The 26,119-nt window shown below is 42.1% G+C and overlaps 1 protein-coding gene across 20 annotated transcripts in view; it reads right to left on the reverse strand.

The window, feature by feature from the left end:
• The window catches only part of Magi1 (membrane associated guanylate kinase, WW and PDZ domain containing 1), a 137,583-nt gene that overhangs the window by 54,603 nt on the left and 56,861 nt on the right, over positions 1-26,119 (reverse strand). For all 20 annotated transcript variants that reach the window (XM_052174369.1, XM_052174378.1, XM_052174365.1 and 17 more), the window contains 3 exons: positions 23,506-23,598; positions 15,526-15,708; positions 13,695-14,315 (listed from right to left, as the gene is read on the reverse strand). In XM_052174369.1, coding sequence (XP_052030329.1) covers positions 13,695-14,315; positions 15,526-15,708; positions 23,506-23,598 — 897 coding nt within the window. The remainder of the gene's footprint in view (positions 1-13,694; positions 14,316-15,525; positions 15,709-23,505; positions 23,599-26,119) is intronic.

Here is a 26,119-nt window from a genome sequence, read left to right on the forward strand (position 1 = left end):
CACAAGAAACAGACCCACACCTTCACACACTTGGGAATCCCATAAAAACACTAAACTGGAAGCAATCCCATAGAGGCAGAGGACCTGGTGCAAACCCACACAAACTCTCTTTCTAGCAAAATGTTAATGCAATATGGTGCTAACAAATGTGAGGTTTACCTTGATAGAATAAAGATAAAAGAGTATCTATCCCACAGGGCAAACTGCCTCACATAGTTAAAGAGGAAACTTAAAGGTTCTTTGGAAAGTCAGTTGTGTTGGACGGTGTTTTGCTGGGGCAAACACATGAAGGAGTATTTTCCTGAAGTGGACACAGGTGAAAGATTAAGATGATTAGTGAAGAAATGCTTCACTGAAGCAGACACAGAAGAGAGGATGCTAAGGCAAACACGTGAAAGGACATGTGATGAAGGATTCTTTGCTAACAACACGCATGTATTGGTCCACCTTACATTTTATGGTTGAGTTCCATTTGTCGGGACTCCTCGGATTCGGGCTGATTGGATGCACTGCTGAGGCGAGGCCCGTGGAGGACACATGACATTTGGAGGGTATAACTAGGACTCCACAGATTGACAGAGACAGAATTGGTACAGCTAGCTGTGCAATGCTTGTGGGTCTCGCTTCCTTGATGATCTTCCATCACAGCCCAGAACTTCTCCTGGTGTTCCTATTGGTCCCTCCTTCTGACTCGAGCTGAAGCTGAGGCTGAGGCTGAGGCCTGGCTATCTCTGCTAAGTCATGACACTGCTGTTGCTACCAACAACAACCCAACTCTACCAAACTAGACTATTGGTGTATCCTTGAAATGTTTGTGAGTGGCTGGAGCTGCCACTACCTGCTGATTTCTAGACAACACAGACGGGAGTTGCTCCAAAGAACCTTTCTAAACAGGTCCACTTGCCCTGTATCCTTTCTTTCCACTGCCTCTGGTGAATGGTGGGCCACAAGGAAGGTTAAAGCAAGCATTTAAGAACCATCATCAAAAATAGGATCTGAAAAAAAATAAAATTATACAAAATAGCTTCAAAATCAGAAACAGGAAGGTACCTCATCCTTCAATGAGGAGGAAGGGACTACCACTATGGTTTTCCTTTTCTTCTATACTACACACGTTTTTATATAAGAGAGAACATCCAAAGTTACTTTACCTCAAACTAAGTAAAGGGGGAAAACCTATGGGAGAAAAAGTCCATGAGTATTGAGTTTTTGTTAAAACGAATTATATTAATGAAGAAACAACAACAACGATGACAATAACAACAAAGCCACTCCTTGGGATTTTGAGATGGTGACACTGTACTAAGATATACTAGGTAGTAAGTAGTCCATAGCTGGTCTCTATGCACCTACTACAGCAGGCCATTGACCCCCCACCCCATCAGTGTCTTCACGAGTGCTGTCTCGGGCTGCCTGTATACCACAGACAGGCAATATGCAAGAGTGAAGCCAGATATAAGAGGAGATGATACAACAGGCCCATGGTATCCTGGAACTGATGCTAAATTAAGCTAAATGTATTTAAATGTTAAAATAATTCTTCAGAGATTGCTAAAAAGCAGATGAGCGGTCTACTGCTCAGGAACTTCCCGTTCCCAGCTCCAAGTCCTTCCTAGACTTCAAAGCGTCAGTTCAGCAGTTCTCATCATCTGAGGGATATCTGACAATGTTGTCACGCAGGTATGCCACTGACATTTAGCCAGGGATACAGTTAACCATATTCGACGACATGGGTGTAGACTTCCAGGTTCTTGTGTCAACTGTGCAACATTAGAGAGTCTGCTCTTTCCTCACAGTCACCTGACCAGGCTCCCCAGTCATCTCCTCCCTGCCTCACCTCCAGATCCACAGCTCGCAGAGAGAATACATGCCACTCCAGTAAAACTCATCGACTGGTCTTGACTCTGTTACCCAGGCCAGGCACACTATGTCTTCACTCTTCACATTCTAGAATTGTGTACAAAGAACAGCCTCAAGTCTTTGATGGGACTAAGGATGAGTTAAATGATAAAAGGCTTATAATAAATATTAAATATAGGACAATTAAATTAGGTAGAAAATGAAGCCTTGTGCTTGTCTCACAACCATAAGGACTCGGGTTCGATATTAAGCACACCTCTAAAATGCCAGACAGGGTGGCATATGCTTGTAGTGCCAGTACTGGGGAGGCATACAGAGGGGGATTTCTAGGGCTTGGTGAAAGGCTGTCCTATTCTAATCTGAAAGCTCCAGCCTCCAGTGTATCTTGTCTCAAAACCCAAGGTGAATGTCCCCTAAAGAAATGATACACAAAGATAAACACTGGCATATATATATATATATATATATATATATATATATATATATATATATATATACATACATACATGTATACATATTCATGTGCACAATTGCACACATACACACATAGCCCATATACATCTAAAAACATGTAAAAACATCTAAACACATGCACATAAAACTATGCACATGTTTGAGTATTTTATGTTCAGGAGAAAAAACCTTGATAAACTCTTGTCCATTTTCTACAGATCTCCACAGGCCAATCTTCCTCCCTGTGAGAGCTTCACTTCCTCAGAGCACTTCTGCCAGCAGCAAACATTGGCTTCTCCCAATTCTCCAAATACCAGGTCCCCTGTCGTCTAAGTCATACCCATCAGCTTCCAAGATGTCCCCACCTAATAAGAAAAATGAAGTGCTCCCCCCCTCCCATGACTCCACATGCTCTGCTCGCCTTTCTTTAGTCTCTCCTTCATGACAGAGTTCCTCCAGCTCCCAAGTCCTCACTGCTCACTCCAGGCTGTCTGAACCCTGGTGTAGCGTAGGAGGGTTCCCATGTGCTCTGGAGACCACCCACGGCACAGGCAGCACTACGCTCTCATGGGTCTCTATTTCCTGATGTCACAACTGCTGTGGACATGTCTTTACACTTGCATTCTGAAATACCCAGTCTTAGTTTTCCTACTCTTCTTCCTTTTTCAATCTATTCTATTATTGCTGGCACCTTCTGCTCAGCCTTACCCTGCAGGGTAACAGGCCCCTGATGCTTCTGGTTTGGTTCCTTCTTCCTTACTTTTATTTTGTCTATAACAACTTTAGTCAGTGTCAGGGCTCTAAAGACTGTCTACACAAATGAAGAGTTGTGATAACGAGGAGTACATAACACATTCCTATACATACACATTTCCATATATGTGGACAAACATGTACACAAAGTTCTATGAAAGAGTACTTTTTCATAGTGAGGTGTATTCTGCTAAGTTTATATTCTCTTTCATTTAAAATAAAAATACCAGTTATAGCCTACTATATTGATTTCATGGCTAGTAATAGGTTACACCTAACAGTTCACAGAACACTCATTGATTTAAAAATGGTCCATAAATGCATATTTATTCCGGCCTTATTCCATACTCCAGGAAACAGCAGACATTCCCGCTGCACCTCTAATGGGACATTTCACAATGAATGTGTCTAAGAAGGAACTCCTGACTCCACAGCATGACTCAGCCCGCTTCTCCTCTAGTATCCAAATCCAAATTCTAGGCTCAGGAAGTTCAGGGATCATTTTTGGTTTTTCCTATTGCCCTTTTCCTCTTTTAAGTGGAGTCAAGTAAACTGGAGCCCATGAGTGTTCTAGCCAGCTGTCAACTTGGCACAGACTGAAGCCACCTGAGGATGGCATCTCAGCTGAAAGGTCATTGGGATCAGTTTGACGTGTAGGACTAAAGTGGGTGACTGCCCTGACTGTTACATGACGTAGGAAGGCCCATACCCACGGTTGGCAGCACCATTCGCAGCGTCGGGCAGTCTATCTAAGAATGGCTTTGCCAGCGAGCAGCATTCTTCCCTGGATTCTGCTGTGCCCCCTTGCCTGTAAATGAGTTCCCTGGTTATGAGCGGAGCATGTGTGGAATAAGAAGGAGGCCTGTCTCCAAGGCCCCACTTGAGTTGCTATTCTGACTTCCCTCAATCATGAGACTGGGGAAGTATAAGCCAAACAAATTCTGTTCTCCCCTAAGTAGTTTTTGGTCTTGGAATATGTCACAACAGATTGAAAGTAGAACAGGAAGGCATATCATGTGTTTGGAGAACAGGAACATCCCACCTACTTATATTCTACCTGGTTCAGGGCAGATGACTGGTGAATACGGAGGCTGCAAGGCCCAGAAAGCCTAAGATATTTACTAGCTAGTCTTTAATACCCTGCCACATCCTGTCACACGGCCCAAGACATGCTGCCCTCGATGCTGACGCTTGTTGCTCTGAGCTGCCAGGCCTTGTTCAACCTCCGCAAGAGCTCAAGGGGACCTGTTCTATCCCCTCCCCCATCGTTTCTATCATCCTCCTTCCTTACATGCCGAGCGCATGATGTGCAAACATTCATGTAAGCTTGTTCCTCCACCAGGCTCAACTGAGTGCCACTGCGAACATGACACGCCAAGTCCTGGTGCTGGCACACACGCTCTGACCTCAGTTCTGACTCTTCTTGCTGTCTCCAGTCACCCTGTCCTCCCTTTCCATTTCTTCCCCCAAAGAGACGACTAATCACTGTCTTTAACATTCAGAGCCAGCTCTGTAAGTAGCAGTGCAGAATAGTAATTTTACTGCTGCCAGCCTAGCCAGTGAAATGTTACTATTCTTCCAGAAAAGCAAGAGGATGCCACTACTTTTTAATGAGGATGATAAATCTCTATACATACTTAAAATAAATAATGTGCGTACATTTGGGATATTATATTTACCTTCAGGGGGTGTGGCTTGTGGGAAAAAATGATTTGTTTGGGGTGTGTCAGTCACTCAGCATTATTAAAGGAACAGGGCTGAGGAGATAGCTCAGTTGGAAAGGCCAAGCATGAGACTTCAGTTCAACTCCCAGAACTCCTGTGAAAAGCCAGACATGTTTGTAATCCCAGTTTTGGGAAGGTGGAGACAGGAAGATCCCCAAGGCTCACAGGCCAGCAGGCCAAACCTACTCAGATGAACTCTAGGCCAAGTCAAAAACCAAACTGAACAGCCTCCACAGAATAACAGCCAAGGTTGACCTCAGGTCTGCACATGAGCCAGGACACTACATATGCTTACACACAATGTCATCCAAAATGATAAGGTCATAAAAAGAAAGACTTTAATCATTCAACTACATCTGACCCTACACATAAATGCTAGAACAAAAAAGCTCCATGCTTAGGTTTAAATATTAAGACAAAAATAATTAAAACAACTAGAATTCAAGACATAAAAATGAGGGGCAATTTTTATGTTTTATATAATGAAACACAACCAAAATAGAAACATTTTTATATTTATCTCCTATCTTGGTATAAGTCATCTCAAATGCAAATGTGACCTAACATTTTATGAAGAATTCCAAAATAAAATCCTTGATGACTTTAAGCCATGGCAATAAACCAAAATAACAACTTCAAACTGAATTACTAATAAAGGCCAGGAGGCTCCTTAATAGCAAACGTGAAAGCCACCCTGCTTAGCACCGTGCAAGTGCAAGAAGTTTGCTAATTTTAACTTGAACAACTTCTAACAGCCTGGAAGGCATCAGGCAACACACTGGATCCAGCTAAGGCTTCCAATGGTGCTACTAAACCCAAACACCCTAAGTAAGCTGTGAAGTTGGTTAGAGATGCTATGCCCATCAACGCACTGAGGAAATGTCAACAGCTTCTTTTTTTGATGGAGTTCTGAGAAACTACGTGGCTTATAGCTTAGGTAGAAAATCACCCATATTTTATAGGTAATAATTTTATCTATTACTTATTTTAAAGTGAAGATGCCACCATGTATACCTGAATGGCCTGGACTGAGAGAGAGACCTACATCTGTTTCATAAATGCTGGGATTAGAGGCACGTGACACCAGTGTCTGTAGTATTTTTAAACTTTTTTTTTAAAAAATATTAATTTTATGTGTATGTGTGTCTGAGAGAATGTGTATGCATGGATATGTGGGGTGCAGACCATAGAGGGCATCATATCACACAAAATTGGAGTTACAGATGGTTCTGAGCCACTACATGGGTGTTGCAAATTAAACCTGGGTGTTCTGCAAGGGCAGCAAGTGCTCTTAGTCAGTGAGCTATACTTCCAGCCTCTGTTCCTTTTTTAACCTTTATTTGTGTATGTGTGCACGCACACATATGCATACATGTGTGCTAAAGTGTGAGTGTATAGGTCAGAGGACAACTTGCAGGAATCAGTTTGTTACTTTCACCATGTGACAAGAGATTGAACACAGGTTGTCGGGTTGACAGCAAGTGCCTTCACCTGCTAAGTCATCTTTCAGTCCAGTTGAGTATAATACACACACACACACACACACACACACACACACACACACTTCTGCATGGCTAGTTTGTAATATCAATTTGACATAGCTAAGAGTTACCTTAGAAGAGGGAATTTTGATCGAAACACAGCCTAGATAAGACTGGCTTGTAGCCATGTCTGTGAGAAGAGTTTTCTTGATTCTTGGTTGATGTGGGAGGGCCATGCCACTGTGAGCATTGGCCATCCCTGGTGGTTCTGGGTTGTATAAGAAAGCTAGAGAAATGCCTTGTTGCTCTTATAGAGGAACGGGCTTCAATTCCTAGCACCCACATAATGGCTGTAACTCCAGGATCGGGGAACCTGATGCCCTCTTCTGAGCTCCCCACGTACCTGGCACTCAAATGATGTACATGTATACAAACACACAGACAGAATACTCAAACACATAAAATAACCTAAAAGTATTTAAGAAAGCAAGCAAATTAGCAGGATAGTTGGCTGAGCATGTGCTGGAGGAAGCAAGCCAGAAAGCAACGTTCCTCCCATGGTTTCTGCTTCAGTTCCTGCCCTGACTTCCCTCAGTGGAAGCCTAAAAAAGCCCTTCCTCTCCAAGATGCTTTTGGTCAGAGTCTTTTGTCACAGCAGCAGAATGAAACTAGACAAACTCATTAAATATCAGTACAGTGCTAGTGGGTAAAAGGCACCCTAGACAGACTAGGGCTTGGTAAGAAATCCTTTGAAATCTTGCAAAGGTCATTCCAGGACCTAAAAATCACCCTCAGAATTGTCCTAAGCAGGTCACTCTACAAGTCTTGAGTTCTGTGTCAGAGTGCTACATGGAAAAACTGATGTATGCAAGCTTTCAGATGTCTACCTGGCATACAGAAGAACTCCACATACTATGAAGCCATCTTCGTTATCAGATTTTCTTCTGTTCCAAGGTATACCATGAAGAGAGATGGTGAAATGAAGGGCTCTAACACCTCACTCCTAGCACAAAATAGCTCCACACTCATGTAACACTTTCTGCAAGACTGACTATAGGATTCACTAGCTTGATTCTTTGGCTCCTTGGCTTACAAATGCTCTTGATAAACACAATTCCCAGTCCTGTGAGCAGTCCTGAGAGTACTCAGGCTTCAAAACCACGAAGATCTAAGTTCAGATCCAGGTGTAGCCACTGTCCTGCTGCGAGGTGTTGGTCCATTGAGGGTGTCTCCCTAGCTCTCTTCAGTAACTACTTCTCAGGAAATTCCACTAAGGATCACTGTTCAGGAAGCATGGCCTGGCAGATCTCACTTGTCCATTCTTAATAAAACAGAGTTGGGATTTAATAAAGATATGTTCCTATGGCTTAAGCATGGGTGTTGGCTTCTCTAAGAAGACTCACAGAAATTAAGACATACCCAAGTGTAGGTAAAGGTTCCTTAGGGACGAGCCATTAATCCAGGTGATTTTCTGAATGACTCCCATGTATCAGACTCTATTTAGGCAATAGGATGAAGAACTGGCTGGGTTCCAGCTCTCATGAAGACCCCACGTAAGCACAAGGAGCCTGCCTCTTACCTGACGTGCTACTTTTTGAGGGTTAAGTCATTTAAAGTCTGAGAATACTACCTTGAAATCTCCAGAAATAAACAAATCATGGATATTAAATGGAATTGCGTGGTTTTTGATCTAACCATTCATTATTATAGGCGATAGCTGGTTCCTTGTGTGCTTCACAAAGTAATCTTTACTAGAAGTGTGTCATTACATGGGGATGGTGGCTGTCCCTTTAGGCATCCACTGAGGTTCTTGCAGTGTAAAAGCTAAAGGAGGAAACACTGTAACCGCTATGAGGAAAGTCCAGACAGTAGTGAGAGAGAGTGATTGATGCTATTTCACTTTAAGTGAATGGTCAGAGTCAGTTTCTTAGAGGATAGGATCTTAGAGCAGAGGCCAGAGGATGTGAGGAAGGGGAGGGGTGTGGGGGTGGAGTAAGGGTGGGTAGGGTGGGGTTCCTGAGACCCTATGGGAGAAGAAAGACTGGGGAGAGGGAAATCACATGGCAGGGCTTGACACAGGGCCATGGAGTTTACACTCAATGCCGGGAAGCCACTCTAGACAGAGCATGACAGTCCTCTTACGAGGATAGTATAAATCAAGCGCCTGGTAGAGGCCAGGGAAGGTGAGATGTGCTCTGAGCCTGGAGATCTAAGAAGGGAGAGGGACAGCATTGGAGAGGAGAATACGGAATGCTCAAGTCTATTAGGATCTCACTCTGTGAACAACCCAAACTTCCCTTCCTGGGGCCCAGCAGCCCAGTGAGACATTCAGGCAGTCAACCACTTAAGTGGTACAATTTGCAATTCATTCTCCAGTCAAGACTAGAGGGCAGAGAGGTGCCTGATCCTCCAGTTTAACTCTCAGGCAGACACCTTGCTGTGGTCCTAATTACGATGGTTTTGCAAAATTTCAGGATGAAGCCACACAGCCAGAAACACACACATAAATGGACAGATATAAACACACACACACACACACACACACACACAAATGCTGATGATTATGTTGTGCTTAGATGATAAACCTAGATACTTTGTGGCCTAGATACCTTGTGGCCTATTTGGATTGATGATTTAATGGAATAAAAATCATCAGTGATTTTTGTTTAGTGTATGTATGTGTTTGAATGTGTACTGCTGTGCCATGGTAACATGTCTGGCCCTTATAGTGAAGACTCAGGCACTATTTCATGTCTCATGTTCCCCTAAATGTGTATCAGTGCTCTTTTACAGGAAATACATTAGACTATCAACCTATATTGGTAATATTTTCCTGTGACTTGTAGATGAAGCAGTCTACCCTAAAGCACCTGTGTTTTAAGAAAAAAGACATGGACCTCACCCTCTGGGAATCCCAGCATTTCATTACCTAAGAATCAGAGCCTAAAAATGTAACTCAGTGGCTTGACAAAAGAATTCTGTATGTTCACGCACACTGTGGAGCAGACTTCCCTTCCCTTAGGGTTGTGATCACCAGAAGCCAGTGATGACCTCCGCCCAAGAAAAGGACCTCAGAATAAAGCCACTCCTTTTGTTCTGGAAGAATGCGGTGGTGGGAGCTGAGAGGGCTCTTACAGAAGGCACCTGCAGCTTACAGAAGCTTAGGCGGGAGAGATGAGGCCTCATACTTGGTCCTCAGCACCAGAGAAAAGCTGTTAGAAATGCTAATGACTCAAAGGTGAGAATAAGCTTTGGCTTAATGATTTTATTTTATTTTTTTTTAAACTTCTTTTTAAAGATTTCTTTTTTGTTACATGTAAGTACACTGTAGCTGTCTTCAGACACACCAGAAGAGGGTGTCAGATCACCTTACGGATGGTTGTGAGCCACCGTATGGTTTCTGGGATTTGAACTCAGGACCTTCGGAAGAGCAGTCAGTGCTCTTAACCGCTGAGCCATCTCTCCAGCCCAGCTTAATGATTTTAAAACCCTGCCACACAGGCATGGTATATGAGAGGGAATTAAAGCTGAAGGGGCCACAGGTTGGGGTCCTGCTTTCATCCACAACCCTGGTTACTTAACTAACAGCTGGCAATGGAGCTTCAAAAACAAAGCTCATGTCAAAACATCATAGGATTGCTGCGCGGTGGTGGCGCATGCCTTTAATCTCAGCATTTGGGAGGCACAGGCAGGTGGATTTCTGAGTTTGAGGCTAGCCTGGTCTACAGAGTGAGTTCCAGGACAGCCAGTGCTACACAGAGAAGAAACCCTGACTCAAAAAACCAACACCAAACCAAACAAAAACAAAAACAAATCATCACAGGATGATTGTTAATTTATGAACTCTGGTTAGAGATCATCTCTGCTTCTCTGTTTCTCTTTTTCCTCCTCCTCCTCCTAGTTGTTAATAAAAAGCCAGCCTCACTCAACTTAATCAGTTACTTCTGCTAACTGGTAATATTAGTAAAGTAGCATGGATGCATAGGTCTTCCACATTCTTATTTATCTACATCTTGCACACAAGGCAAGAGTCTCTTTTGTTAAATGCTGAACCAAGGTAAGAGACTTGCCTAACAGTGCACACACAGCACTGAGGGCAGACCCAGGCTTCAAAGGCTCATCCTCTGATTCCACCTCCACTGCTTTTTCTCCACGACAACGGGATCATAGTTTTCATGAAATGGGAGCCCAAAAATCAGAACCTTTTGTTTGTCTGTTTGTTTGATGACTTTAGGATGGAGAAATGAATGCCAGGGCAAGAGGTGGGACTGTAAGAACACAGTTTAACTCAGAGGCCTGCTCACTCCTGGCAGCTCCAGAGCAACTCTCTTTCCCATAGATGCTTTCTCTCCTACCACAGTACACACTCTCTACCTTCACCAAACACTGTCAAACTTCCAGAAACAAAGCATTCTGTGTTAACACAAAGTTATCTCAGAAAGAGACGCACAGAGGTGTGCATTCGCTGAGCTAGTGATGCTCTGCACGCTGTGGGGCATAGGTGCTATGCTGACTGCATGTCAAGGGCTTTCCTTACACGTGGAAAACCCTATACAGGGCAAGCTCTTTAGCACATTAAAATAACATTAATTAACCATGGTCTAGCATTATTTTCCAAACAAGTCAAGAAAGTCTACAGGCGCACAAGGGCGCTGGCAGGCAGACTGCTGACTGCAAATGCTGACACAATTTTAAACCATAATAGAGAGAAAGCACTCTCTGGTCTGGACGGCAGAGGAAGGAGGAGGAAGGGAGTGTTTGAGAAGATGCAGACAAGAAGGAGGGCTGTGCCTAACAGACAAACCCCAGAGCAGGGGAACAACCAGGAGGGAGTTCTCGCTGAGAGACTAGGGACATCCTGACAGTGCAGCCTGTGGGTGAACAACCCTGGTAAATCCAAGCCTGCCCCTGGAAACTGACTCCGGAAATTACCAAAAGTGATTCCATCCTCCACTTGATTTCCCTACTGCTGGGAAGGAGGTAACGCAGAAGAATAGAAAAAGTAAAGCATAAAACGGAGGAAATCTCAACAAGGACAGATACCAAAAATGAACATGGGTCTTAGGAACGAAAATAGATGCTGCAAGCATCCAGCACTGCCCCCAAAGTAAAACAAACCCATTTTATAAAGCACACAAACCCATCCTCCCACCAGGGATGCCTGTGATCACGAGCGGCGCGTGTTTAATGACTTAATCAATCTGCTTACCGGAAGCTATGACAAATGAGATTCATGAGCAGTCGGTGGACGGAGCGTTCACGTCCCCATCTCACCCAGCTGCTGTCCTGCTTCTTCATCAAACATCCTCCTCCTTATCCCCCACCTCACAGAGGGATGATTAAATGTCAGCCCCGATGCAAACAACTAGTGTGTGGCACAGCCAAATGTATTTTTATGCTTTTGAGAAAGATTAATAGTAGCTGGCGATGGCCTGCCAACTGCAGATGTACAAAACCTCCATCCTACACATAAATCAAGCACAGGGTATATGGTGCACTTCACAGACTGTAGCTGTTACCATGATTTTAAATTACTCAGGTTGTAGAGTAAACCATGTAGATGTTGACTAATGAGGCAATATATTCTGGATCTTTCCATATGAATGTTATAAAATGTAATAGCATCAACAGAGAAAGTCTCTGGGATTAAGAAAAGATATACTTAGTTACCATCAAGGGGTATATATGTTTCGATAATCAACTTGGGTATTTTTAGCAAATTCATTATAATACAGGATGACTTAGTAGATTGTCACAAAACTATGTTTTTTGGACTCCTTAAGTGTGAACCTAATGATAGAAAAGCCCAGAAAATAATGTAATCAATAGAAACAAAGGGTCAAATAGGTTAGAGTGGAGCATGGGTATAAAATACCCAGCAGTTGGGTCAGAGATGCCAGTGGACCAGTCAAACATGTGAACAAGTATATAAAAGCAACTCTGTTAACTTGAGGATAAGCTGGCAGAGTACAAGACTAGGGTCGGCAGGAACAGAAATAGGGTGAACGATTTGGTTCTACTAGGGGTTGGCACCTTCCTACATCCCAAGGACGTGATAACTATCCAAGAGAGGTGCATACACGTTTGCACACTCTGTGAATCACCAGTTTGTCTATGTGAACCAAGGTTACTTTTAGGGATCAGCTTCTGGGGTATCAAGTGGTCTAGGAAGAAGAAGAGACCTCAGCTATACTGGAGTGTTTTGCTAAATTGGTCTGTATAATGTTTGTTGTTGCTTTTAGTTTAGTTTAGTTTTTTAAAATTTTAGACAGGTTCTCACTAGGCAGCTCTGGCTGTCCTAGAACTCACTATGTAGACTAGGCTGGCCTTGAACTTACAGAGATACACCTGCCTCTACCTCTGAGGGCTGGGATCGAAGGCATAGGTGAGAAGAGTATTTTAACCAACTCAACAGTTGTGCTGTGTTTTGGATTTCCTCCTATGACTGTAATCACTTTGATCATACAATACCCAGCTTCAAGTGAGCACCTTCGTTGCAAGGAAACCACACTTGATAATTGATCTGCTTTCCAAAGGTTCAAATTTGTTACGCACTCCATGCCACACTGAGGGAGATCAGCAGAGGGAATCTCAGGCCTCCCACGAACAACAATCAGCTACAACTAGCTACAAGTTCGAATATCAGGAGTGAGACATTTCAATGCTGAGTACTTCTTCACATGAAGTCCTGGGGGAGTTGGTGAGGAAGAAACATGGCGGCTTAGGCAAGAAGAAGGAACGAAGGAGGGAGCTTAATGTCAAGACTAAGACGACGTGAGTTCTATAGGCTTACTCCAAAAGGTGTCGGGCGTTCTTAAAGCTAGGCCTACGATGTATCTGTAGATTCCTAGGGAGAAATTTTGAGAAACTAGGCCCGAGAAGCACTGTAGTGGGAAAAGGACATTGAAGGCAGAGGAGAGGGAAACAGAAAGGTCCTAAGGCAGGACAAAGCCATCCTGGCTAAATTCCAATGGAAGCAGCAGACCAGGAAGAACAGAAGCTGAGAAAGGGAACTCAGGAAGACATTTTTCAGCCTGTGAAGGCTAGGGAGAAACAGGAGTCTTACAAGAGAATTCTTGTTTTTGAGAGACAAGTCTTACTTCTTTCTAAAAGGCACAGTGATTTGTTTTTCAGATCATGCTAATTCTCTGTGCACACTATGTAAACTTTATTGTGAGGCATGTTCAAAGCAGCCAAAAGACATTTTGAAAGTATTTTCAAATATGTAAACCTAGGTTGGCAATGTAGTCTGGGAGCACGGCACTAGCCTAGCATGCTGAAGGCCCTGTGTTCAATTTCTAGTGTCTCAAAAAATAAATCTTTAATTAAAAAAAAAATGAAAACACCTCCAATAGTTGAAGGCTAGTAAGCTAAGCAATGCACTTCAGAGCTCAAAAGCGAAGAATAAAGGTAGCCTACATACCTCCTCGCTGCACCAACAGTGTGACCTCACTTCCCTTTGGACATTCAATCAGCATATCTACGACTTGATTGTGCGTCAGGGCCTGCACGTTCTTCTTGTTCACCTCCACAATAAGATCCCCTTCTTTGAGGCCTCTGCAGCGTGGACTGTCGACAATCTGTTTCACTCTTTGGCCACCCCCACCAGGGCTATCTGCGATCGTAAAGCCAAATCCCATTGGCCCTTTGACTATGTGGACAGTTATTAGCTCTGGCTGGGTGGCTATGGAGGAAGCCAAGGAGACTGTGTCGTTGGGATAACCATGAGAACTGTTAGAAGCCACGTCTGCAGGGCTGCTTGGCCTGGCATCCTTCATGCTGCTGACTTTGCCTGTTTTACTACTGTGGCTCGCTGGTGAATCATAGGTCTCTTGTCCATTTACAATAATTGGTTCTTTGTCCAAAATGGCCACCGAGGTCACTAAACTTGTATTAGGGTCATCCGGGTCAAAAGGCAATGGATAACCTCTGCAGAGTTCAAGGTCCACACTGGCACCAATGGGAATGGACTGGAAGATTTTCACAACTTGAGCATGTGTGTGGCCCAAAACACAGGTGTCATTCACACTGACAATCACATCCCCTGCAAAAAGGAAAGAGTGTGGAGGTCAAAAGATGGCACCAAAACAAAAGTTGCTACAATACCAGTCTTCTAATGTTCAGACTGAGCATCCCAAGATTCTCATTGGACACACACAGGAAGAAGCATTCTTACTTCAGTGTATTCTCACTGTTTCATTCAATGTCATATTGCAGGCATGGAAAAATTAAAATTTCAATTCCACCCTTATTTTGGATGGGCCTTAAAAAATTACAAGACAGGTCAGTAAGAGAAAAACATATATGTTCATCTAAGATGAGTTTAAAACCAGAAAGCCCCAGCAGAAGTGGATGCCCACTGACGTTGTTTATGTTCCTAGCTGCTTCTCTGCTCCACCACTCTCTCCCCACACACGTGCCCTTGTCACAGTCTCATCGCCTACCTTGTGTTCACTCTACCACGTGCGAACATCATCTCTGGGCTGCTGCTCACTTTTGAGGGCCCTGTGTCACATACAACCCATTCTTTGTATTTAGGGAAGCAGTTTCAGAGTCAAGGTCTCATTATGTAGCCCAGGCTGGCCCCCAATTTGTGGTCTTTTTGCTGCAGCTATCTGGACCCTAATACATATATCTGACCCTAATACAAGTTTAGTGACCTCGGTGGCCATTTTGGACAAAGAACCAATTATTGTAAATGGCACCATACCTGGCTTTAAACTCATCTATGGACCTTCTATGCTTCCCTCTTTTGACCTATCTTTTGTAATGCTCAGACCCATCCAGAATCCTAACGAGGGCAAAGCACAATTGTAGTTTATCTGTAACTTCAAAAAGAAGTAGAAGGAGATAGGGTGAGGATGCAAGGCAAAAGCAGACTGCAGGTTTGAACTGCTTAATAAAGTTTTCCTGTAGCATCTAGTGCCATGTCTGGTAAATGACAATATAATAACCACTGGGGGAAAAAAAAAACACTGGGGTTCTAAGTTTAGAGTTCATTTACCCAAATGGACTGACATGTTTTAATGAACTACTATCTTACTACATGCATTAGCATCTAACAGGTCCCTAAGGTCAAAGTACTTTCAAAGGTTTTCATCTGTACTGAAGGAGGGTTTCTTCTTAAGAGAGGGCTCTAGCTCATCACTAGGTGTTTGAAGGTCACATATGAAGAATCACGATGCTGTCTGTTCTTGTTCCGACATGGGCAGAGGCCTCGCCACATGGAACATGCTGTGGCCATGTGGACTCACCTGTCTCCATCTTGCCATCCAGTGCAGCAGGACCATCCAGGACGAGGCTCTTGATCTGCAGGAACTCATCAGGCTCGTCCCCTCCAACCACCGTGAAGCCAAAGCCTCGACTGCTTTTCCGAAGCTTCGTGTGAATGAACTTGCCTTTCAACTCAGAGGGGTTTCTTGTAAAAAAAGGTTTGCCTGGTTTAGATTAGAAAGAGAAGAAGAGAAGGAATCATGAGTAAACCTGAATTACGAATGCTATGAATCAAAAAGGAGACAGCTGTTCAAGCTCATGGACTGAGGCCTTTGGACATAGATGGGACTCTTGGGAGTTAAAGAAATGGCTCAGTAGTTAGGAACACTTGTTGCTCTTGCAGGGGAACTGAGTTTGGTTTCCAGCACCACGAAAGGTAGCTCACACAACTGCTATAACTCCAGCTCTGGGGAATCTAACATGATCTTCTGTTTCCTATGGTCACCTGCACACACACACACACACACACACACACACACACACACAAATACATTTTAAAGATTCTTCTCTTAATTGCAGGAGTGAGGGTGCTTCTGCACATCCTGTTTAGGAGGTGAGTAGCACAGTCATATTGACATAAATAGAGAGTATCATTCTTTCTTTTCTTTTCTTTTTTTTTTTACAGTTGTTTCCTTCTTTTTTTTTTAAATATTTATTTATTGATTTATTTATTATATGTAAGTACACTGTAGCTGTCTTCAAACACCAGAAGAGGGTGTCAGATCTCTTTACGGATGGTTGTGAGCCACCATATGGGTGCTGGGATTTGAACTCATGACCTTTGGTAGAGCAGTTGGTGCTCTTACCCACTGAGCCATCTCTCCAGCCCCCTCATTCTTTCATGATAGGGTTTTTTTTTTAGCCCAGGCTATCCTCCAACCTCTTGTACAAAGAAGATTACACTTTCAATCCTTCTGCCTCCACCACCCCAAGAGCTAGGAATACAGGTGTGCAGTGCAGGAAGCCCACCTAGTGCTTTGGCATGTTGGGAATTCTCTCAGCTACAGGTCTATCTCAGGCACACCATTGTTCAGGTCCAAAAGAAAAGAGGACCAAACAAAACAAAACAAAATGCCCAGTCTCAGTCATGTGACATTCTCTCCGAATTTCAGCCGATGAGGTTCCACAGTTACTGTGCTGCCAAAGCCTCCTTAAAGAAAGCAGATGAGCTTAACTTTGTGCCATGGTTTTCTCTTCTACTTTGGAGTGTTTACTATAATGTGCTACTATATACATGGCTTTCATGTATAGGGCTAACTAGCAGAAACTTTAATTTTTAGCCAAATGGAAAGCTCAGAATAAAAAATCATCGATAATACCAGGAAATACATAATAGTCACAAAGTTTAAGGTGACAAAAATGTAACACTATTTTGAAAATTAAAGGTCATTACTTCAAAAGGAATCCCAAAGTCATCTGGTGTGTATTATTTAGTTGTAGCTTTTAACATATTGAGAAGTAGCTAACATGTATTCATTGCTAAAGTTTATTGCTTTTAAACAAAAAAAAAAAAACAAAGAATTTTTTTTTTAGGAAATTTGGTTTAGAATATTAAAAAACAACAAAAAACAAATAAAAAAAACAGAAAATGCATTAGCCAAAACAAACCCCTCAAACTAGTTATGAGCAAGATGCACACAGCTTCAAATTCAGCCATTTTCTCAAAATTAATTAGCTAGACAATTCTCACTCCGCTAAGGTTTCTCTATCTTAAAGCATGCATATACATTTGTGTGCACGCCTGTATGTGTATAGGTTGCACGTGTACATTTGTGTGCACGCCTGTATATGTATAGGTTGCACGTGTACATTTGTGTGCATGCCTGTATATGAATAGGTTGCACGTGTACAAGTGTAGATGACTGTGGAGACCAGAAGACAAGCTCTGGTTTCATCTTCACAAATGCTGACATGTCTTTTGAGACAAGGTCTCTCAGTGGCCTGGAGCTCAACGATCACTTTAGGCTGGCTATCCACAGAGCTTCAGGGATCCTCCTACCTCTGCCTTGCCAGGGCTGATATGAAAAGAGCCTGGCATTTTCATGTGGGCTCTGGGGACCACACTCAGGGCCTCATGTGTATGGGATGAGCACTTAGCTATGTAAGCTATAATTCCAGATCTGTTCTAAAGATAAATAACACTAAGAGTGGTTGAAAAGCCATAGAGAACCATACTTTATAAGCTTACTTAAAAATTACACTATGTATATGTGTATATACATATATACATACACACATATAGTTTAGACAGAATTATGCCACATAGGGTGATAATCCCCAAGGACATGCCAAGGCATACATGCTCCTCACATGAGCCATAGGATAACAAACTGTACAGTTCCAGGCACAGGAAATCACTCTCCAAGCTGTTGATCAGAGGATTTAAAAAGAACCCCCCTCCCCAAACCATATACGCTATTAATATTGACCTTGACTGCCTCCCAGAATTTTAAGGTAGGTCTCTATTACTGAAGACAGCACACACTTTAGTCACAGAACTTGAAAGAATCGAGCTGGGACTGACTTGGAAGGGCTAGCCTTCCCTAAAGACTGTCTCTTAAAGTATCTGAAGGTGCTATGTAGGCTGCCAAGGGAGAACAATAATCAGTAATCCTACCTAGCTATAAAGTCTATGAGCCCCAGCAACGACTAGCCTAGCAAGGTATTCTCAATGCTGCAACAGTGGCACTTATGTCTTACGGGAAACCAACAGCTATCTCTTGGGGCTACCTATACAATAGAAGGAAATCCATGCCTACTACTATAAAGCTTTGGCTGATTAGATCGTAGGCCCTGGAGAAGAACCTACTACTGCTATATTCCTAAACCAATAGTTACTAATGATATCCTAAATACTTATCCTTGTGCCTATAGATAAGTAAAGTTCTTTCCATTAATCAAGAACACTTCTTTTAGTCACATATGGACACTATCACACTATCTGGTCAAAAAGCGGAGAATAAATGAATGACCTTGGGACTCCTAGTCTCTAGGGATATATCTACAGCACAACATTTATACCTAAGGCTCAATGCACATCATGGAAAAGGAACAGATAGATCTTAAGAGCCAGAGGGCCAAGATCCCTGATGCTGAATAGTGCCTTCTAGATATGACAGGAAGTTGCACTGCAACTATATGGTTGCCTAAACAAGGCCTACACACTGACAACATCAGCCAAAACATGGAAGCATGGATGGATGAAATTCTGCCAGGCCCACCTGTAGAATTACATCAATGGCTACAGAGAGAGAATCATTTTTCTTCAGGTACAAGCTCCCTGATAGGTTATCCAATCCCAAGATATCAGTCTTAAACACATATACATCCTAGTGACACTAAATGGACTCAGTAGGTTGTATCTAAGTGTGTATATATAATAATAATAATAATAATAATAATAATAGAATAGGTCATGGATTTAGAAGGGAGGTGGGGTATAGAACAAAATGGAGAGGGACAAAGTGGAGTGGATGGAAATGATGAAAATGTAGTATACAAGCATGACAATCTCAAATAAATAAATAAAGGAAATAAATAGATGTGTAGATAGATAGATAGATGGATAGATAAAAGTAATATTTCAAAACTAAACCACAAAGTTGTATTTAGGGCTTCCCTAAGTCCTTCTCTGCATTCAAGATGCTCGTTGGAATTTCTAGGGTTATCCCAAGCAGTGGCCATTTGCCTCTTTCCTAATAATAGGACATTTCCTAATAGGACAATTTTCTATGTCCTGCACTTGTTACAATCTCCTCGTCTTTATCTATCTATCTATCTATCTATCTATCTATCTATCTATCTATCTATCTATCTATCTATCTATCTATCCATCCATCTATCCATCCATCCATCCATCCATCCATCCATCCATCCATCCATCCATCTATCTATTAAGGAGAAAAAGAAGTTATCATGCACTTCTGCACTTAGCAGTTTTGGCACCCAGTTAGGAAAGTTATTTTTGGTTAGCTATAACTAAAAGGCTTTAAAAGGTCTCTGGGCACACACACAAATTTTAATTGCATATTTTTAAAAGTCTCTGGCTCTTACAAAGAAAGCTGTTTCAAATTGGCTGGAGTTAGAGGTCCGCTCACAAACCTCTTCTCCAATGCAGTCCAAGGATTATTGGAAACTCAACAAATGGCATCCCTGTAACTGTGGCTAAAAAGAGGTAAGACGTATTGGGACTTGCCAGGCAAAGTCATCTGCCAAGGTGTGGAGGAAAAGGATGGCACCTCCAGTGAAGACTTCTGGGAGACAGCTCCTAAGCCAATTACTAGGTAAGAAATCGAAGACAGGGAGAATGGCTTTTGGGCTACGGAAGCCGAATGGCCTAAACCTTACAGAAGAGGCTGACTGGAGTTTAAAGAGCTTGAAGTGAACACATTTTAGTTATGCAGAGACATCAACAGCTACTGATTGAGACACGAAGACTACATTATTAAAATGTATAACGCCTCCACAGCCCTGCTTCCTGCTTTGTTTTTGTCGTTAGAATGGACTGCTTTAACACGGTACATATCTCACCAACTGGCTTGGCTTCCTGCTTTCCTGTGCCTATGCTGAGGGAGGCTTGTGCACGCACTAAACAAACCCACTAGAATGTATGCTCCTGCAGATTCAGGGCCGAGAATCTGAGTACTGCCTGGTATGTATAAGGTGCTCGAACTCCTTCTGTTGAAGGAATGAATGACTAAAGAAAGGCCCAATGAGCAGATTCAACAGGATGTGAAGACTGCTGAGAAGCGACCAGGTATAAGCACCTTTCACTTTTATCATAGGCGAAATTAGAAGACATGAAAATGCACCACATAGCTTACCTGAATTTTAACAACAGGCACAGCATTTTATTATGTTTTAGGTATGGGTGGGTCATGAGTTAAGGTATATCTGAAATCTTCTCCCACAAACAGCGGGATTTGATGTTCTTGGTTGTAGCTCTGTGGTCTATGCTGTTTATTAAGACTTTCACTTCCTGGGATAGTTGTTAGCCTTGGTTGTGTATCTGTAAACTCATCGGAATGGCTGTTAACACCCATCTGTTCATTTAGTTCTCACCCTCTGACTGCTGAACAATGATCTTCTGGATGGGGTTCAAAGCTCTGCCCTCGAGCTACCTCTCAACACTGCCAGCTAATTTCTCTTAGCTCTGGTACTTGAATTCTCTAGACCGGCAGCTGTCCACCATCACTTACTGCAATACTGGTAATAACGGTGTATTTACACCGAGCTACACAGCAGGCACTATCTCATACAGATAGATGGCAAAACCTTGAAATGAGGCTAATGGCGAAAGAAAGTTAGTTTTTAATTTTGTAGTTGTTTTAAGTCTAAACCTAAGTGACAATATGTAACCAGTGACACTGTACTAACATTAGAACTTAGCTCATGCAATCAAGTGCCCCACAAAAAGTAGGATGATAAAAAGTTATGAGCCAGAAGTTAACCTATTTCTAATGACAATGGCCATTTGTATACAGGCTCTACTACATTGTGGCCAGCCATTAGACCTCTTTTTGTTGAAGTGTTGTGTGTCTAAAGACAGACAGAGATGGTACCAACTTAATATAATAATTATTAAGAGTAATGAAATTGGATAATGCATGTGAAAGGCTCAGAGGGAGACTCTGGCATGTAATAAGGTTCAGTAAATCAGTTATCAGAGAGATGGGAGATGGAGTACAGTGGGGAGAGGAAGGTACAGAAAGCCCTCCCCAAGACAGTCTGGAAGCTGGAGAATGTGCTGAAGGACACATTTACAAAATGACCAGGTGCTGGGAAGGAGGGTCAGAGGAGAGCTTAGTTTAGAAATTAACCAATAAGCCATGTTGGCAAAATGGCTTCTTCTTGATCCAATACCAAAACTAGATACTGTGTAAAACTAAGATGTGTAACTTAGTCATATTAGACCGAGCTCAGAGAATGAAATGGGATGTAATGTATTTCTGTGTTATCAATTATACTCCAAAGATTCTAATTAGGTCTGAGGGATGAGGATCAACATGAAGGGACGAGGATCACTGTGGGCTGGCTTTAAGAATAGTCGATTCCATGGAGAGTTCATGGACCTGGACTTTCTCAGCCCACTGTCAGGTTCAAGAGAACCTAAGAAGTAAGAAGAGAAAAGGCTGGGAGTGTGGCTCAGTGGCTGAGCTCTAGCCTGGAACACCAGGGACTCTGGGCATTGTGATGCTTGCCTTTAACTTCAGCACACAGGAGGCAGGCAGGAGGATCTCTTGTGAGTTTGAGGCCAGCCTAGTCTATACGACTAGTTCCAAATCCATCCAGAGCTATATAGTGAGAACATGCTATAAAACAAGGCAAGACAAAACAAAACAGAACAAAGTACAAAACAAGAGGGAGACTCTTGAGATGAAGCACATAGACAAAAGCCAAGTGTAGTCTTAGCTGGTGCTTTAAGTACATGGTACACCTTGGATGTGTACCTGTCCATCTTTACTATAGTTCACCTCTAAGACAAATCTTTTTAAGAACAGTTAACGTGTGTGTGTGTGTGTGTGTGTGTGTGTGTACACATAGGCACACTGTTTCAATAATATTGTAATTTCATATATATCAAAGGAGTCTACCTGACTGGAAATTAACAAAATAACACACACACACACACACACACACACACACACACACACACACTAGTTTCATGTCTCTGTGAGTTTAAAGCTCAATAAATAAATTACTGTTAAATAACACATCATCTAATTGCAACCATTTAGTTCTATAAATGAGAAGCATGGGGTGGTGAAGAGCGATGAGTGACAGGGATCAAGAGGTCAGCAAAGAGGGGAAGAAAAGGCAACTACACAGAAGGGAGAGCCTATGTAACCTGCTAAGGTAGTCCACAGACGGTGTGGTATTTAAATGAGGCGGGCAAAACTCTCTTCCTATGACAGTGGTGACACAAGAGGGCATGAGCCAACGAAGGAGCTTCACATTCTGGGAAATACTAAGGACACAACAGTAATGGTGGTGTAGTTCACCTGTTATTATAGGTGACAGTCTATCTTCAGGAAAGCCATTATCATAAGAAAATGCATTTGTGTGCTCAATGATGACATTGACTACCAGGGACAATGTCCCACTAGGTTCTTTACCACTAATGTTCTGTAATTCCATAATACTATGGAATGGAAGGTTCGATTTTAGTTTTCTTATTGGAAAAGAAAGAAAATAAGGAGCCCTGCACCACTGCCCCTCTTGTATCACGGCAGAGTTATGAAGCCTGACTTTATCAAGCTCAGGAACCCAAATCAGGAAGTCTTTTCTAAGGGCTATACTTACACATGTATGTGAGACCGATCTAAATACTAGAGGACATACCAATGCAAAAAAGCAACAGGGAGGGACATTGAAGATAAAGTTCTTTACACTTAGAAGGAAATATTACTCAAAAGCAAATCTGTTGCCTGAAATTTTAAAATATTTGACACTCGTTTTTAAAGAATACTGTGGTCTCTGAATCACTCATTCCCAACTCTGAGATGGTTCTGCACCTCAGGGGGATCTGACAATGTCTGGACAGCTTTCTGATCATCATCGGTTACCAGTGAGAGGTAGGTGTATACTCTCCTGACATCCCATGTCCCATAAGTAAGTGCTATAGATGTTCTTCTTTATAAAAAAAAATCTAGCCAGAAGTGTCAACAGTGTTGAGACTTATGTGTTACAAGACTTCATTTTTTAAAAATGAGACTATAGAAATAGCAAGATACTTTGGTGTATCATGCTAAGTCTGACAACTTGAATTTGGTCCCCAGGCCACATGGTGAAAGAGAGAACTAATTCTGACAAGTTGTACTCTGAGTACCACATGTATATGTGAAACAAATGTAGAAGGGTTTCGCTCTCTGTCTCTGCCCCTCTTTCACACACACACATTCTCACACACTTTCTCACACACTCAATGCTAAAACTATGATGCAATCAAAAGTCCACATTACCCTGAAGTGGAGCTTCCCTGGTTGGCTCCGGATTGCTCGGGGGATGGGAAGGAGCAACAGGAGGCACAACAGATGCATGATCTTCTGTCCACTCTAGAAGAAAGAAAAGAAGCAGTTTCATGATTTGTCTCTGAACAGCCAAGTCACTTACCTTCTTAGTACTAGTCAGACCAATGAACCAATAGTAGTGTGGTGGTTTGAATGTTTGGCCCAGGGAGTGGCACTATTAAGAGGTGTGGCCTTGTTGGAGTGGGTGTGCCTTATTGGAGGATGTGTCCTCCTGAGGATGCCAGCTTTCTGATTGCCTTCAAATCAAGATGCAGTTCTTCAGCACCATGTCTGCCTGGATGCTTTCTACTATGGTGATAATGAACTGAACCTCTGAACCTGTAAGCCAGTCCCAATTAAATGTTGTCCTTTATAAGAGTTGCCTTGGTCATGCTGTCTTTCACAGCAATGGAAACCCTAACTGAGTCTGTGAGCGAAAAAAGCAGCCAACTGACCTCTCTTTGTGCTAAGGTCAGTGAGATCTCTTTCTCATGTTAAAGAAATATGGCACAACTGGTAAAAATTTGACTTTAAAAGTTTTAAGTGAAATCAAATATTGGTTTTCTTTTCTTTTGTTTTTTTTTAAAGTATGTATTCACCTGAAGGCAGCCATGTGAGAAAGAACCTTCTTTTTTTTTTTTTTTTCTTTTTAAGGAAATATGTATTCTTTGTTTTAAAAAAAAAATCACTGAAGTTTTCTAACCACAGACACATGGCAAGTGCAGCAATGGGAGTTAATCTGGGTGATGTATTTGCACACTTTTATAAACAGGATAAATGAAAACAGAAACATATTCAGAATTTAACATGATTAAATATTTAGTTCAGGTCCTGAGCTTCTCATATTTAATACAATATAAATACATAGCAAAAAAAAGTTTAAATGTATTTAATTTGTATGCTACAGAGACTCAGCTAAACTTTGTTCATTTGGCAAGTTAATATTCTTTTTGTACCTGTAACACTTGAGTCTGATATACAACACTAATATACTGACTTCTTAAGGCTCCGTGAGGGGAGGGCTGGTCTGCTGAGCCTACCCGTCTTGCCTGGTGAATTGGATGAAAAGACATGCCATTATTTTGCTGAGGCACTAACTTAAAGGGAAGCCACTGGCAGAACCCAGAAACAGCTTGCAGTAAGGGACCTTTAGGATGTAAAGCAGTCAGCTTCCCGTAGCACACATCCAGCTGTATGCACCCACAGCTCAAACCACAAGAGGAAATTAAGTCAGAGAACTTTCCAGCTGGTAAGCAGGGGTATCAGGTAGTAAAGCATGGTTTACCAGCTAAACTGGGCTCAGTGTCTGCTCTTGTATAAGTACAGAGCATACACACTTTTCATTCATTTAGTTATTTACTACTTACTTATTTGGATTTTTTGAGACAGGGTTTTTTTCTGTGTAGTTCAGGCTGGAACTTACTAGGTAAACCATGCTGGCCTTTCGCATTTTTAAAGATTAAAATTGAGTATTTTCTGACACATGAAAATTATTAGATTCGAGTTAGTGTTCATGAATAAAGTTTTATTGATGCACAGAACTGCCTATATTTATATATTATCTGTATCTGTTTTTAATACTATAAAGGTGAGTAGTTATTACAAGAACTATGTATCATTAATGCTAAAACAGTTGTGATGTGAACATTTATAGAAACATTTGGCTACTCCTATAGTCTAAGGACTATATTTGTTACATTCAAGAACTCAGTGCTTGGGTAGATACTTGGTATTCTGAGGTCCTGAGTACAATTTCCAGCACCATAAACATTGGGAATATATATATATATAAACATATATAAAATGTTGTGGGAACAAAAATATTATAGTTCATATTCACATAACTGATATTATACTTAGATGGCATAAAGCCTATCATTGAAAAATTTTAATGAAAAATTAGGCAAACCCTAAGTATTAATAAGAGGATGGTTACCTATTAGTAGAAACACTCATTAAATAACACATCTTTTAGCCACTAAAACTATGAGTTGGCCAATAATCCTTCAAGCAGATTCAAGAAATAAAAAAGTAAAAAAAAAAAAAAAAAAAAAAAAGTTTCTCAAATGAAATATATTTACTCACAAAGTTATTTTTGATACTTGTGATTTTTATTTACCAGAAATATTCTACACACTGAGCCCCTAAGAACGGGAGGGGCAAGCACTGGGAGACGTACTGTCCCTTCCTCTTCCTGGGTTACTTGTATGTCCCCAAAGAATCTGAATCTGTAACTTCCCAGAAGCTCTCAGATCCTTCTGTGCAGGATTTCTAATATGAAAAAGGAGCCCAGTGCCCAGACATTCTGCTGAAACGTTAAAGGGATGTTGGATATAGACAGGGATCACCACTCAATGCGGCAGGGGCCCCAAATCCCTCACCCTCAGCTCTGCAGGTTAAATTCCATCTAAAGCAAGGCAGAGGTCTGAGTGCTATGCAGGGGCGCCCCCTTCTGTGGTGTGCTGGGGTGTGCTGTTGGGGGAGGAGTGCCTAGAGGAGGAGAAAGTCTATCATGGAGGCCAGCTCTGGCCACACGGGGGTGTTAGTGCCTAGGCTTTGCCCCACT

Source organism: Apodemus sylvaticus, chromosome 2 (assembly GCF_947179515.1).
Source record: "Apodemus sylvaticus chromosome 2, mApoSyl1.1, whole genome shotgun sequence".
NCBI lineage: Eukaryota > Metazoa > Chordata > Mammalia > Rodentia > Muridae > Apodemus > Apodemus sylvaticus.